The sequence below is a fragment of the Oncorhynchus nerka genome, linkage group LG20 (assembly GCF_034236695.1).
Source record: "Oncorhynchus nerka isolate Pitt River linkage group LG20, Oner_Uvic_2.0, whole genome shotgun sequence".
In the NCBI taxonomy this organism is placed as follows: Eukaryota; Metazoa; Chordata; class Actinopteri; order Salmoniformes; family Salmonidae; genus Oncorhynchus; species Oncorhynchus nerka.
In genome coordinates, this window is record NC_088415.1 from 38,664,697 (window position 1) to 38,679,565 (window position 14,869).

At 41.1% G+C, this 14,869-nt stretch overlaps 1 protein-coding gene and 1 long non-coding RNA gene across 3 annotated transcripts; one reads left to right on the forward strand and one right to left on the reverse strand.

Moving 5' to 3' along the window:
• Positions 1–111: 111 nt before the first annotated feature.
• cptp (ceramide-1-phosphate transfer protein) lies at positions 112–8,956 on the reverse strand. Of its 2 annotated transcripts, none has more exons than XM_029622442.2 (3): positions 8,823–8,956; positions 7,838–7,986; positions 112–4,438 (listed from the first exon to the last, which is right to left on the reverse strand). In XM_029622442.2, the coding sequence occupies exons 1-3, from the start codon at positions 8,907–8,909 to the stop codon at positions 3,916–3,918; spliced, it is 759 nt and encodes a 252-aa protein (XP_029478302.1). In that variant the 5' UTR covers positions 8,910–8,956; the 3' UTR covers positions 112–3,915. The 2 variants fall into 2 exon arrangements, with proteins under 2 accessions (XP_029478302.1, XP_029478303.1); XM_029622443.2 differs by having other exon boundaries at positions 8,153–8,915.
• LOC135562970 (uncharacterized) lies at positions 7,413–13,855 on the forward strand. The gene is made up of 2 exons (XR_010460173.1): positions 7,413–7,638; positions 12,837–13,855. It is a non-coding gene; the product is annotated as an uncharacterized LOC135562970 (long non-coding RNA).
• The last annotated feature ends 1,014 nt before the right edge of the window (positions 13,856–14,869 follow it).

Consider the following 14,869-nt stretch of genomic DNA (forward strand, 5'->3'; position numbering starts at 1 on the left):
CATTGCACTAGATTTAACGCTAATATCCATCTTCATTCTTAGGTTATATAACACCATGACACAATTATGAAGAAACATAAATCATTGCAGAAATAGAACAAAGACAAAGTCTAGACTTATCAGGTCTCTGTTTAATTTATAGTTTCATTCATAGTCAACAGAAAAAATGAAAAACTAAGATTAAGTGGTACATATTTTAAACAATAAACAAGGCAACAGTAAACATCATCCACCCCCCTTGGGCCAATCAGTGTAATTTTGTAAATAACAGACTTCTAAGGCAAAACCAGAAGAGGCTCCTCAGAGGATGAACGGGAAGACCATCCTCCTCAGTGAATTTCAGAAAAATGTAAATTGTAAAACATTTAAAAGTTATCATTTTTAGATAAAACCATACTAAATATAATCACATCACCAAATAATTGATTAAAACATTATTTTGCAAAAGTCTACAGTAGCCTCAACAGTACTCTGTAGGATAGTACCATGGTGTAGCCGGGGGACAGCTAGCTTCCGTGCTCCTCTGGGTACATTGACTTCAGTACAAAACCTAGGAGGCTCATGGTTCTCACCCCCTTCCATAGACTTACACAGTAATTATGACAACTCCCAGAGAACATCCACCAGCCTATCAGAGCTCTTGCAGCATGAACTGACATGTTGTCCACCCAATCAAAGGATCAGATAATTAATCTAGTACTGAAAGCATAAGCTACAGCTAGCTAGCACTGCAGTGTATACAATGGGGTGAGTAATTAACTCAAAGAGAGAGAAAGACAATAGTTGGAACAGTTTTGATCAAATTAAGGGGAAGCAAGAGAAAAATAGAGATTGTTATTTTTCCCCACTTTCAGAATCACTTACTTTGCTAGCAAATGCAGCTGGCTAGTTTAGCCTACTGAAACACCCTGCTCAAACAGAGTGATGCTATGTTAGCTAGCTGGCTATGATTTTCCAACCTAACACTGGAACTCCTCCAAATTGTTTTTAAAAACTTTTCTCCAAGGTTTTTCCAAGGTAAGCTTTTGGTATTACTAATTTATTGCCATCGGGGCCTCGTTGACGTAACTGCTCACTGACCGTACACTGTAGCGTTACTGCCTGCCGGGTTTACAAACGCGTTAGTTCTATTATCTATGCAGACTATGACATTACTTTAGCTAATATGGTGACAATGATGTAGGCTGTGTGTAGCGGTTTGGCTTACAAAGGTTTTTTCCGCCTGGTCACATACAGCTGATGTGTTGTGCATTGAAGTCCACAACAAAGGGAAGAGGTGAGAGGAGGAGAGATGCGAAAAGGAATACAACGTGGCTGTTATGAAAGTGATGTGTTTACACATTATCAGTGGTGTATTCATTCAGCCAATTCTGTTGAAAAACGTTTCTTAAATGGAAGCAAATGGAACAAACAGGGATAAACATACCTGAATTTGTCCAATAGAAACTCGTTTGCAACTGTTGGACTAATTATGACACCCTATGTCTCTCGACCTGTGTGCACCTACGTTGTAAACTTTCATTCATAGGCTAGGTTGTAGCAACCTCATGATGGGTATAGGGAAAATTTGAGTATCATGTAGTAGTCTAAACCGATCGCTGTTACATTGAACTAGGTGAATGGAATATGAATTAGTCATCCAATATCCTGTAATAGAAATAAGGCCATACTCATGAAAAACATTTGTCCTCCCTCATCTTAAATGGCACTGACCGCCACTGGGAAAGACTCATTCACCCAAGTTTCCTCAAAAATCAGCCAGTGGTATCTGATAGCGGTGCACGATTCAGAAGTTTGTTCAGCTGTTTACGTACCTACCCACAATTGCTAATAACCCATCTGCAACCACTGACTATGTGTGTTAAAGTGAAAATCTGAGGCCCGCACCCGACCCTAACCAGCAAATATAGAAGATGCCCTGTAGGCTACAGTCAGACCACAGAATACGTTTTTGACAGGAGGTGGAGGATTTTTGTGTGTGCCTAATTTAGTTATGTTCCAGCTTATAATTTCAGATATTTTGGTAGGCTATTTGTTAGGTAACTTGTCTATATTTAGATAGGCCTACATGCAACCTCTCTTCTGTCATTATATGTTGCTCTAGAACACTAAGGGTGAGTTGGTAAATTCACTCTGGCTATCTACTAAGATTTCAGAGCACTACTTCTGAGTATGCCTGAGTGCAGAATAACTGATGAATTTAAGAATGCACAACTCCCGTTGAATATGATCGGTCTCTTCCAAATAAAGATTACAGTTTTGAAACTGCAGTAAAGTGTAGTAACTAGCTGACTGTGGTATTTTGGATGCAGTAATAACTGCAATACACTGCACTGTAACTGCAGATACACTGGACGCTGTATTTGCAACATACTGCAGTTATACAGCAATCTTTTTTTGTAAGGGGTGTCAGTAAACGTCAGCAAAACAAACATAATTAAATTGTTGCCAGCAGCAGTTAGTCACCAATGCTCTAGATAACATGAAAACAGCCTAACCAGCTCTGCAAGGGCTAAGTAAAATGGTCAGAGTGAGGTGTTGTCATTTGTGTCTGGAAGTAGCTAGCAAGCTAACCAACTTTAGCCAGTTAGATTGGGTGCCGTTGTGAGGTCAGAATGCTTGGATCAACCCTACTTCTTGGCCAGAGCGTTCAGTGTGCACTCTGAACACTCAGAGGGAAGCGCTCTGAATTTGTGAACCGACTATCTGACAATGCTCGGAATTTAAGATCGAACTCTGGCACTGCCAGTGAATTTACAAACACACCCTAAATAAATCCTTGCTCACCAGAATTGTATAAATGATAGAATGATTGCTTGAATTTAGTTGACAACGGTAAAGTTCTCCCTGTCATCTCTGCTTCTTACACAGAGCAGAGACATTTAGGGACCGGGGTGAAAATGCAAGAACAAAAAAAAATGGGAAAGATTTACTGTGCAGAATGTCCAAATGACATCAGTTTAACCAGTTGTAAGGAAATAGAAAGCTGTGAAAACAACCCAACATGTTTCTGATAAGATTTCCATTCGACTTAGTATTTCAACCACATAAAATATACATCCATCAGCTTTTATGATGCTGATAAAGATGGCACCTCTACAGACTTCACATTTGCATTCTCTCAAGACGCTGAACTAAACCAATCATATTTCTCCACTCCTGTTCCCGAGTCAAAGTGTACACTTGGTGTATCAGTTTACTTCAAAAAATGCTTAATTCTGCAGGGGTTAATATTAAGACTACGTGAAAGGTTACAGACCTACAGTCAGTCTCAGGTTTTCAGTTTCCATTTAACCCATTTGAACAATGGGCTGCAGTTCCTTTGTCACACGCCATCTGGATAATCAGTGTAATTTTGTAAATGCCTGATTTCTATGGCAAGACGAATCATTCCACAAAATTGCTGTCGATTTGTCAAAATTGGGCCAGTGCGGTCCGAGATATCACGTGTGACGAACGAACGTACTAACGGACAGAGACAGATCCACCGTCCCCTCCCCAATTTCATTGTGGGGCGACAATTATGGACATGTATATCTTTAGATTAGACAAGACCGACATACAACCTAAAAATATGCTATTGCATTTGCAATGAATACATACTCTTCCTGTAATACAAAACCTACTTTGAGTGCTAAAAACTGATGCATGCTTAAACAAATTAAGGAGAGACTGAAATGCAAAGAGATGTGTTGCACAAAAACAGCACTGAATGCCATAGAAATCCCATTTCACAATTCTAATTAGAAATAAATATATGGGTAATGCTGCCTACGAGGCCTACAGTAGCCTGGTGGTCTCCAATCTATTTATGCTGTCTTGCCAACTCTTATAAACAATTCCATTGGAGTTGGCAAGATGACACACACAGATCTGGGACCACCAGGCAACTACTACTACATTACTTCCTGCCTACTAGGGCAAGTCCAATATATTGTTCTGGGCATAGAGGTCCTCTGTCACTTGGTACACCTCAGAGATGAGCGGCAGGGCATCCCCTAGCATGGCCACTACCTGCTCTGGGGTACCTACATTCATCACATCAAAGAACGTAGCACGCCCTGGGAGAGCCCAGAAAGCTGTACCGGCAGCCTTGCGGATGATCCATGCATGGTGTTGGGAGAGGGACTCATTATAGGCCTCAGAGCACATGACAGAGGTCTTGCTTTCCTCAGTGCTGGTGCGCAGCCGTTCGAGAAAGAGCTCCAGCCAGCGCAGGGCACGGTGCAGCCTCAGAAGGGTGCGGCAGCCGGACTCGGGGAAGCTGCCTCTCTTAGTCAGGTCCACCATTTGGTTGTCCAGTTCGTATTTGACCATAGACTGGACGGTGACGTAGTGGGCCCCATTCTCACCGTTCAGATGGTTGATCAGGATTTGGATCTTGTTGACAGCATCCTTGGCGATGAAAGAGAACACACTCCCCAGGCTGTTCATGAATCTGGATACAAAGGACAATAAACACATTTAATACAACACAAGTTTTTTTATTGGAAGAGTCTTCAAATATTTCATTATACTAAATTGCTCTATATATTTTTTTATTTTACCTTTATTTAACCAGGTAGGCAAGTTGAGAACAAGTTCTCATTTACAATTGCAACCTGGCCAAGATAAAGCAAAGCAGTTCGACAGGTACAACAACAGAGTTACACATGGAGTAAAACAAACATAGTCAATAATACAGTAGAAAAATAAGTCTATATACAATGTGAGCAAATTAGGTGAGATAAGGGAGGTAAAGACAAAATAAGGCTATGGTGGCGAAGTAAATACAACATAGCAAGTTAAAAAAATAATAATAATAAATAAACATGAATGGTAGATTTGCAGTGGAAGAATGTGCAAAGTAGAGATAGAAATAATGGGGTGCAAAGGAGCAAAATAAATCAATACAGTAGGGGGAGAGGTAGTTGTTTGGGCTAAATTATAGATGGGTTATGTACAGGTGCAGTAATCTGTGAGCTGCTCTGACAACTGGTGCTTAAAGCTAGTGAGGGGGATAAGTGTTTCCAGTTCCAGAGATTTTTTCAGTTCGTTCCAGTCATTGGCAGCAGAGAACTGGAAGGAGAGGCGGCCAAAGTAAGAATTGGTTTTGGGGGTGACCAGAGAGATATACCTGCTGGAGCGCGTGCTACAGGTGGGTGCTGCTATGGTGACCAGCGAGGTGAGATAAGGGGGTACTTCACCTAGCAGGGTCTTGTAGATGACCTGGAGCCAGTGGGTTTGGCGATGAGTATGAAGCGAGGGCCAGCCAACGAGAGCGTACAGGTCGCAGTGGTGGGTAGTATATGGGGCTTTGGTGACAAAACGGATGGCACTGTGATAGACTGCATCCAATTTGTTGAGTAGGGTATTGGAGGCTATTTTGTAAATTACGTCGCTGAAGTCGAGGATCGGTAGGATGGTCAGTTTTACAAGGGTATGTTTGGCAGCATGAGTGAAGGAGGCTTTGTTGCGAAATATTAAGCCAATTCTAGATTTAACTTTGGATTGGAGATGTTTGATGTGAGCCTGGAAGGACTAACCAGTCTAACCAGACACCTAGGTATTTGTAGTTGTCCACATATTCTAAGTCAGAACCATCCAGAGTAGTGATGTTGGACGGGCGGGCAGGTGCAGGCAGCGATTGGTTGAAGAGCATGCGCATAGTTTTACTTGTATTTAAGAGCAATTGGAGGCCATGGAAGGAGAGTTGTATGGCATTGAAGCTCATCTGGAGGGTTGTTAACACAGAGTCCAAAGAAGGGCCAGAAGTATACAGAATGGTGTCATCTGCATAGAGGTGGATCAGAGACTCACCAGCAGCAAGAGCAACATCATTGATGTATACAGAGAAGAGAGTCGGTCCAAAAATTTAACCCTGTGGTACCTCCATAGAAACTGCCAGAGGCCCAGACAACAGGCCTCCGATTTGACACACTGAACTCTATCAGAGAAATAGTTGGTGAACCAAGCGAGGCAATCATTTGAGAAACCAAGGCTATCGAGTCTGCCGATGAGGATGTGGTGATTGACAGAGTCGAAAGCCTTGGCCAGGTCAATGAATACGGCTGCACAGTATTGTTTCTTATCAATGGCGGTTAAGATATCGTTTAGGACCTTGAGCGTGGCTGAGGTGCAGCCATGACCAGCTCTGAAACCAGATTGCATAGAAGGTATGGTGGGATTCGAAATGGTCGGTAATCTGTTTGTTGACTTGGCTTTCGAAGACCTTAGAAAGGCAGGGTAGGATAGATATAGGTCTGTAGCAGTTTGGGTCAAGAGTGTCCCCCCCTTTGAAGAGGGGGATAACCGCAGCTGCTTTCCAATCTTTGGGAATCTCAGACGACACGAAAGAGAGGTTGAACAGGCTAGTAATAGGGGTTGCAACAATTTCGGCAGATCATTTTTAGAAAGAAAGGGTCCAGATTGTCTAGCCCGGCTGATTTGTAGGGGTCCAGATTTTGCAGCTCTTTCAGAACATCAGCTGACTGGATTTGGGAGAAGGCTTGGGTGAGTTGCTGTGGGGGGTGCAGTGCTGTTTACCGGGGTAGGGGTAGTCAGGTGGAAAGCATGCCCAGCCGTAGTAAAATGCTTATTGAAATTCTCAATTATAGTGGATTTATCGGTGGTGACAGTGTTTCCTATCCTCATATTGAGACAACCAGAATAATTTCAGGGGTTGACATCAAGGAACCATTAAGATCAGTACTGGGATTTTGTATTTGTGTTGCTATCAGTAAATAAAAAAAAATCTCAGTGCAGGCTCAACTTGCCCGGGTTGGCTGACATCACGAAAATTTTGAGTGCGCAGTGATGTGGCATGCGTTCTTATGATTCTGAATGGTCAGATAGCAAACATCAATTACAAAAAGCTGCCATGTGGGAAATAGTAGATGGCTCATTTCAGCTCGTAGCTTATTATTGATACCATGTCTTGTTTTGACTGATGTCATGTATATGCCAATATGGCTCAAATTTGCTAGCTAGCTAACCGACAACTGTAAAGATATATTTGAGAAACAACTGCTCATTGTCAAAATGTGTGTTTTCAATAAACATTTGGAGACTAAATACAGTTTACATGTTATCAAGTCTACGCCAACCCTGTCTGTTACAACCAACCTGTCTATAAATACCATACATGGTCTGTCTTTCACTTAAACAATGGTGAGGGTCCAGAAAGATCAGTTTTAGGCTAATGGAATTCTTTGCAGTTTGGTTATTTTGTCTTTTTTTTAAATTAACATGCACAATGGTGCAATCTCAGAGCAGGCTCAACTTGTGCGACTACTCCCTTCACTTGCCCCAGGCAATAGGGCAACACTTAAAGCTAGAGTCCTTAGTTGCTACATCCATTTTTTTTTAAATATATAATTAATTTACGATATATACCCATTGATTATTTAAGAATATAACGTATAAATGCCTCCTGAGCTTTAGTTCAACTGTTGTACGCCATCAGAACCTAAACATGAGTTAGTTTTTATTTATTTGTAAACAATGTAAACAAACACTGTAGCTATATGCCAAAAACATAGTTCAAACTATAATTTTGATATCAGGGATGGTCAGTCCTTGCATAAATAGCTCTTTCTACGAATTTGATTGTGGTAACATTTCTCCCGGCCAATCTCTCAGCATTTTATCAAAACAAAGGTGGGGTAACGCTTTGTTATTGTTTCAACTAAGGATTCCAACTTTAATGTTAATCCCTGTAATGTACATAGCAGATTTGTTTTTAGTACATATAACTAGATTATGTGCACTCAATGATTTGCCAGCTGTTTGTTTAATGTTAGCCCAGGGCTACCTAGTTAGCTAAGAATCTAGGCTAGCATAGATTTAAACGACTTACCTTACAAGACCAAGCCATCCTGCTACATAATGTTCGAGGAATACTTCTTTGTTTTCAGATAGGCATGACTTAAAGGTGTCAAGAACCTCTTGTAAAGTGAATTTCGGGTCCTCTACTGCAACAGAATCGGCCATGGCTACACGGAAGTACTATACGTCGAAAAATGATATGAATGAGTACAGCAATTCTACAATATTGTTTACTTGCCAATACAGATCTTCATATGAATGTTTTATATTCAACCTGTGGGCATCCTTAATAACCTGTTATTATTAGAATTGCTAACAAATTAACTGCATTCTGATAATATCGTACTTGCGAACTCTGTCGTCCCACGGAAGTAACGTTACTAGCTAGGTTTCCACTAGCTTCTAGCAACAAGTCAGATTCCACAGCCACAAAATAGCAAAAAATGCAATAACAAAAACAACGTATACGGTTAGCAGTGTGCTTATGGTTAGGTTTAAAATCACATTTTAAAAAGAGAAATTGTAGTAATGTGCGGGGTTTATGAAGCTATTGAAGACCGCGAACGGCCCTGCGCAGGTCCGAAGTTCGTGAGTACTGCAGTGCAGTTGCACATCCTCGTCAATTGGTGTCGATAATGATGGGTGAAGCGCGTTGGAACAAACAGTATAAACACATATAAACTAATGAGACCATCTTTGGTGTAAGGGCCACTGCTAGCTAGCAACAACACACGCTGCTAACCCATCTTTCTAAAACAAAACTCCTTCTTGCAGCCATCTAGCGAGCTAAATACTTTTTTTGCAGGGAAAGCTTTGCCCATCATAATTTAGCCGCTAGGGTTAACTACTAGCTGGCAAATCAATCTACATTAGCTAGCTAGTCAGCTACTTTTCGACCCATTCTAGTTTGAACACCCAGCCAGGATGCCTAAGATACGTGACACCACTGGTTAAATCGAAAATTATTCAAAATACAGAAATGTAGTTAGCCACGAACTTTAGAGCACGTTGTTTACCGCTAGATTAGCTAACTCTCCTATAGCCTGTGATTCCACCAACGTTTCTAAACCGTCTTTAATTTCACACTCATTCGAAAGAGACATCTGCTAGAACACAGATAATATTTTATATTGACCAGATACTCTAGTGGCCGCTCTCTACTTCTTAGCTGAGCTTTAACGGCGGTTGGCATCCAATAAAATGTTGCATTACCGCCACCTGCTAGACTGGAGTACAACTCCCTTATACTTTGAATGAAAAAATAAGTAAATACCTTACCATCTAACACTACTCACAAAAAAATACAAAATTACACCACCCTACTCCACTATTTAAATCTATTTAGTCTTACCTCAGGCCAACAACCTGAAAGGATGGGACCACCACTTAACACACCCTGTAAGTCTTCTGATGTGAAGTCTGACATGACCAAATACCTCTCGGCAGTTCCCACCACAACCTCAATGTTCTACGACTAATGTTCCATCCTTGCATTACAGTTGATAGCCATTGCTATAAATGCTAAAAATCCAATCTTACTGAAACATACACAAAAGTTTGGGGTCACTTAGTAATGTCCTTGTTTTTGAAAGAAAAGCACATTTTTGTCCATCAAAATAACATCAAATTGATCAGAAATAGAGTGTATACATTGTTAATGTTGTAAATTACTATTGTAGCTGGAAACAGCTGATTTTTTAATGGAATATCTACATTTTTGTTATTCTTTATTTAACCAGGTAAGCTAGTTGAGAACAAGTTCTCATTTACAACTGCGACCTGGCCAAGATAAAGCAAAGCAGTGCGACACAAACAACAACACAGTTACACATGGAATAAACAAGCGTACAGTCAATAACACAATAGAAAAATGAAAGTATATATACAGTGTGTGCAAATGGCTTGAGGAGGTAAGGCAATAAATAGGCCATAGTAACGAAATAATTACAATTTAGCAAATGAACACTGGGGTGATAAATGAGCAGATGGTGATGTGCAAGTAGAAATACAGGTGTGCAAAAGAAGAGAAAAGTAAATAAAAACAATATGGGGATGAGGTAGGTAGATTGGGTGGGCTATTTACAGATGGGCTATGTACAGCTGCAGCGATCGGTTAGCTGCTCAGATAGCTGATGTTTAAAGTTAGTGAGGGAAATATAAGTCTCCAGCTTCAGTGATTTTTGCAATTCGTTCCAGTCATTGGCAGCAGAGAACTGGAAGGAAAGGCTGGCTTTGGGGATGACCAGTGAGATATACCTGCTAGAGCGCGTGCTACAGGGTGGTGTTGTTATCATGACCAGTGAGCTGAGATAAGGCGGAGCTTTACCTAGCATAAACTTATAGATGACCTGGAGCCAGTGGGTGGAGCCAGTGGCGACGAATATGTAGCGAGGGCCAGCCGACTAGAGCATACAGGTCACAGTGGTGGGTGGTATAAGGGGCTTTGGTGACAAAAATATGGCATTGTGATAGACTGCATCCAGTTTGCTGAGTAGAGTATTGGAAGCTATTTTGTAAATGACATCGCCGAAGTTAAGGATCGGTAGGATAGTCAGTTTTACGAGGGTATGTTTGGCGGCGTGAGTGAAGGAGGCTTTGTTGCGAAATAGGAAGCCGATTCTAGATGTAATTTTGGATTGGAGATGTTTAATATGAGTCTGTGAGGAGAGTTTACAGTCTAGCCAGACACCTAGGTATTTGTAGTTGTCCACATATTCTAAGTCAGAACCGTCCAGGTTAGTGATGCTAGTCGGGTGGGCATACAGAGGTCCATTATCAGCAACCATCACTCCTGTGTTCCAATGGCACATTGTGTTAGCTAATCCAAGTTTATCGTTTTAAAATGCTAATTGATCATTAGAAAACCCTTTACAATTATGTTAGCACAGCTGAAAACTGTTGTCCTGATTAAAGAAGCTATAAAACTGACCTTCTTTAGACTAGTTGAGTATCTGGAGCATCGGCATTTGTGGGTTCGATTACAGGCTCAAAATGGCCAGAAACAAATACCTTTCTTCTGAAACTCGTCAGTCTATTCTTGTGCTGAGGAATGAGGGCTATTCCATGCGAGAAATTGGAAGGCTTCCTACCATTCTATTTTAACAAACCATCTCCATTTTTAACCGACTCATACTCCCCCCTCTCTCTCTTAGACCTCCATTCCTCCTCCGTAATCCAAGTATACGTCTCCTTATGATTATACTGCACTTCTGACATACATCTTGTTATTGTCTTCTCGAGGGATGCCATTTAACAGTCTGTCACAATCAGCTCGAACCCCTCGGGATGTGGCGCTCAACGCTGCATCACACTTGATGTTATTCTTTATCAAAAGCTACCGCAACACTTTTCCATTTCAAAGCGCGCTCTTTCATCCACCGTCTCGCTTCATGCAGTCCCAGAGGCCGCTCTAACAATGGAAATACATTTCTTCAAAAACAGAAGATCAGGTGGGACCATTCTAGCCGACGAGAGGGCATATACGGGTGTGAACAACAGGCACAACTGTTTCCACTAGTTGTCATGAAAGCTATACTTGCTTTTTTGGTCCTAAGGTTAGGTATAAAATCACATTTTAAGAAGATAAATAGCAGAAATGGTTTGGGTGTAAGACTATGGTTGTGGTGATTAGTGACGACCAGGCACAACTCCGACAGTGTTTTTTTCCTCAAAGTTGCCCGGATGTCACGTGTCCTACTTATATCGGTACACTCCTAACAACCAAATCGTTACAAAAGTTATATTCGAGCAAATAAGCCATTCCATTTTAAAAAACTAAATTAGACACTCTTGTTATGGGTGTAAGATGGCACGAACAAGACTGGTAAACTGTCATCAATGACTGTCTTGTCATTTAACATCCAAACAACTCTCATTGAGCTCCATACAAAAACGCATCGCTTGGTGTGCGGAAAAAACGCAACCTGCTGGAGAAGACCAATTGTGGCTCCAGTTACACCACGCCAACAGTGTCTTTTCGCAAAAGAGTACTTTGCATAATGTAGATATGTGTGCAACAAAAGTTCAATATACACCTTTTCTTCGGGAATGTAGTGAAGTAAAAGTAGTCAATAATAAATACCCCCTCAAAAAACGAGTACTTTAAAGTATTTTTTACCTAAGTACCGACAGTGTTATTGCATTTTGGTACACCAGAAGTACATCCATTTCCAATTGAACGTTGCAGAGGCAGTTGCAGTACGTCTTGTGTGGTGCACAGATTGGATGTATCGAACATATGCATCGATGGCTTGACAGAAATGGTAGCAGAAGGTGAATGTGTAACTTTTCTTGCACACATACAGATGATGATGATGCTGTGTACCACTTTCCGCAAAAACACTGTCGGTGTGATCAAGGCGTGAAGCTTGAAGCCTCTACCTCTCTGGCTAGAGCTCGCTAGCTTTGGTCCTTACGCATGCATTGGATGCACATGCAGTTTACATTCCTTTCACCTTGATCACACCTACAGTGTATTGCGCAAAATGGTACGCAGCATTATCTGGATAAGTGCAGCATTATCTGGATAAGTGCAACTGAAGTGCAACATTCACGTGCAGGTTGAAGCATACGTTCAACAAATCCAACGTATGCACCACACAGAACTCAATGCAACTGCCTCTGCAATGCAATGCTGCAAGGCAAATGCAACGTTCCTTTGGAAATGAATGTACCTCTGGTGTACTAAAATGCAATAACTGCTAAATTTGGTTCGTAGTGGAGATTATCCTATGCATGTGCTCTGGGCTTTCAATCTTAATGGTCAGTTGCCATCACGTTTAAGAAATCAGTAACATTATGGATGAGATGTTGTTTGTACCTCGTCCATCTGTCCCTACTCAGGTGCTGGACAGGATGTTGGCCGCGGCTGCATCCTTGTCTCAATTGGGGGGGGGAATATTGTGGGATGCACATGGGTTTCAATGATGTAAGTAGCTGCATGATTCTCAATGTAACTGTCCCATTGTGTAATTCAGATAATCTTTTGGTCCTTATGATGTTCCATTATTGTGCCATTGTTGTCTTTCCAGAGACGATTCCCAGATTTCTACATAACACAAGGACAGCATGATAATGCACGGCCCCATGTCGCATGCACGGCCCCATGTAGCAAAGATCTGTACACAATTCCTCGAAGCTGAAAATGTCCCAGTTCTTCCATGGCCTGGATACTCACCAGATATGTCACCCATTAAGCATGTTTGGGATGCTCTGGATCGATGTGTACGACAGCGTGTTCCAGTTCCCGGCAATAACCAGCAACTTCGCATAGCCATTGAAGAGGAGTCGGATAACATTCCACAGGCCACAATCAACAGCCTGATCAACTCTGTTCAAAGGAGATGTGTCACACTGCATGAGGCAAATGGTGATCACACCAGATACTGTCTGGTTTTCTGATCCACTGACTTTTTTTCTAAGGTAACTTTGACCAACAGATTCATATCGCTATTCCCAGTCATGTGAAATCCATAGATTAGGGCTAAATTAATTTAATTCAATTGACTGATTTCCTTACGTGAACTGTAACTCAGTTAAATCGTTTTGGTTCAGTATAGATTTATTCGCCACACTGGGTTTTGCAGCTGCAAAAACACACATAAAATTCACACAAGCATATATTTATACCTTCCAATGTGGTGGAGTCACCTTGTATTTCTAGGATAAACAATCAGTCTCTGTTGGTAGGCAAGAACTGAGTCTGTTCCTCCTATTGGTGTTATCGTGGGCCAACCTGAGTCCAGAACCTTCATGGGCAGGGATGTGTGTGTATGAGATAAGACCTCAGTTTGAGTATTGTTGGGATGGACACCTCTAGCCCCCCTCTCAGAGGTTTCTTCTCTCTTCAACTTTGTCCTCACCTCCATGTCTTTCTTTGCCCTAGTTCCACAGAAAATCGCCTGACCTTACCAGGAACTGAGAGTCGACTTTGGCTCTTTATCTACTTCCTTTAGAAACATGAATATAAAAGGAGTTCACTCACTGCTTTAGAATGTAGTGAAATACTGGTAAATTCAAGAGGGTGCTAATAAATGAATGTCTAAACGTAGTTTTCATTGCCCTATGTCATTATGAATCACATTCAACTAATCATTAGATTCGTCTCTACCATTTTATAAACTTAATATGCTTGTACTTAACCGTGTTGAGTGAAATAAGAACCTACGTTTGTTGTGACCGTTGGTAGTTTAACCTGCCCTGCTCTTGGTTGTATCACTTCCATTTTCGGCATTGGGAGGTAGTAACATTATGAGGCGTTTCCACAGTTTGGACCAATCAACTAGACCGATTGTCTTTGGGGAGGGTAGATATGGAAATTCAGTCTGTTTAGCTTTATAAATCAATAAATACATAGACCCAATTTGTTTTGTATTTAATTTAATTTAGAAAAACCCAATGTTATCACACAGGAACCTGCAGCCACTAGCTAGCTTGTCAGTTGATTTTTGAAGTTGGCACTGTTCTGGCCGCAGAGCAGTAGCAGAGTTCTATTGGGCAGTGACCACTTTTTGACCACGGTCATATTGACATTCTATTCACTCTAACCATGCTAAATTCTCTGAGTAAATATTCTAACTTGTGAACCATCTATGTTAGAGACAGGATTTGCACTATTGTTTTTTTTTCTTCCGGATCGACAGGGGCACACACCAACACTCAGACATCATTTACAAACTAAACGTGTGTTTAGTGAGTCTGCAAGGTCAGAGGCAGTAGGGATGACCAGGGATGTTCTCTTGGTAAGTGTGTGAATTGGACCATTTTTCTGTCCTGCTAAGCTTTCAAAATGTAACGAGTACTTCTGGGTGTCAGGGAAAATGTGTGGAGTAAAAAGTACATTATTTTCATTAGGAGTGCAGTGAAGTAAAAGTTGTAAAAAATATAAATAGTAAAGTACAGATACTGTTGTGGAAAATATTGAGTCAAATATTTACACAGAGACCGGAACTTGTGAATTCAATTTAGACTAACAGAGCCGAGCCCTTCCATGGAAAATACTAAATTATTATATTACAGAGTCCTGCCTTAAAAGTATTCTGTCTATGCATAACATATAGAGTCC

What these genes read in the sequence shown, in the direction of transcription:
- cptp (XM_029622442.2), bottom strand. Translation starts at nt 8,909, where the DNA reads ATGTCTCTTTCGAATGAGTGTGAAATTAAAGACGGTTTAGAAACGTTG. An exon ending in GAGAGTTAGCTAATCTAGCG is followed by an intron (nt 7,987 to 8,822) that starts GTAAACAACGTG and finishes TTCGACGTATAG; the next exon opens with TACTTCCGTGTAGCCATGGC. An exon ending in GGATGGCTTGGTCTTGTAAG is followed by an intron (nt 4,439 to 7,837) that starts GTAAGTCGTTTA and finishes CTTTGTATCCAG; the next exon opens with ATTCATGAACAGCCTGGGGA.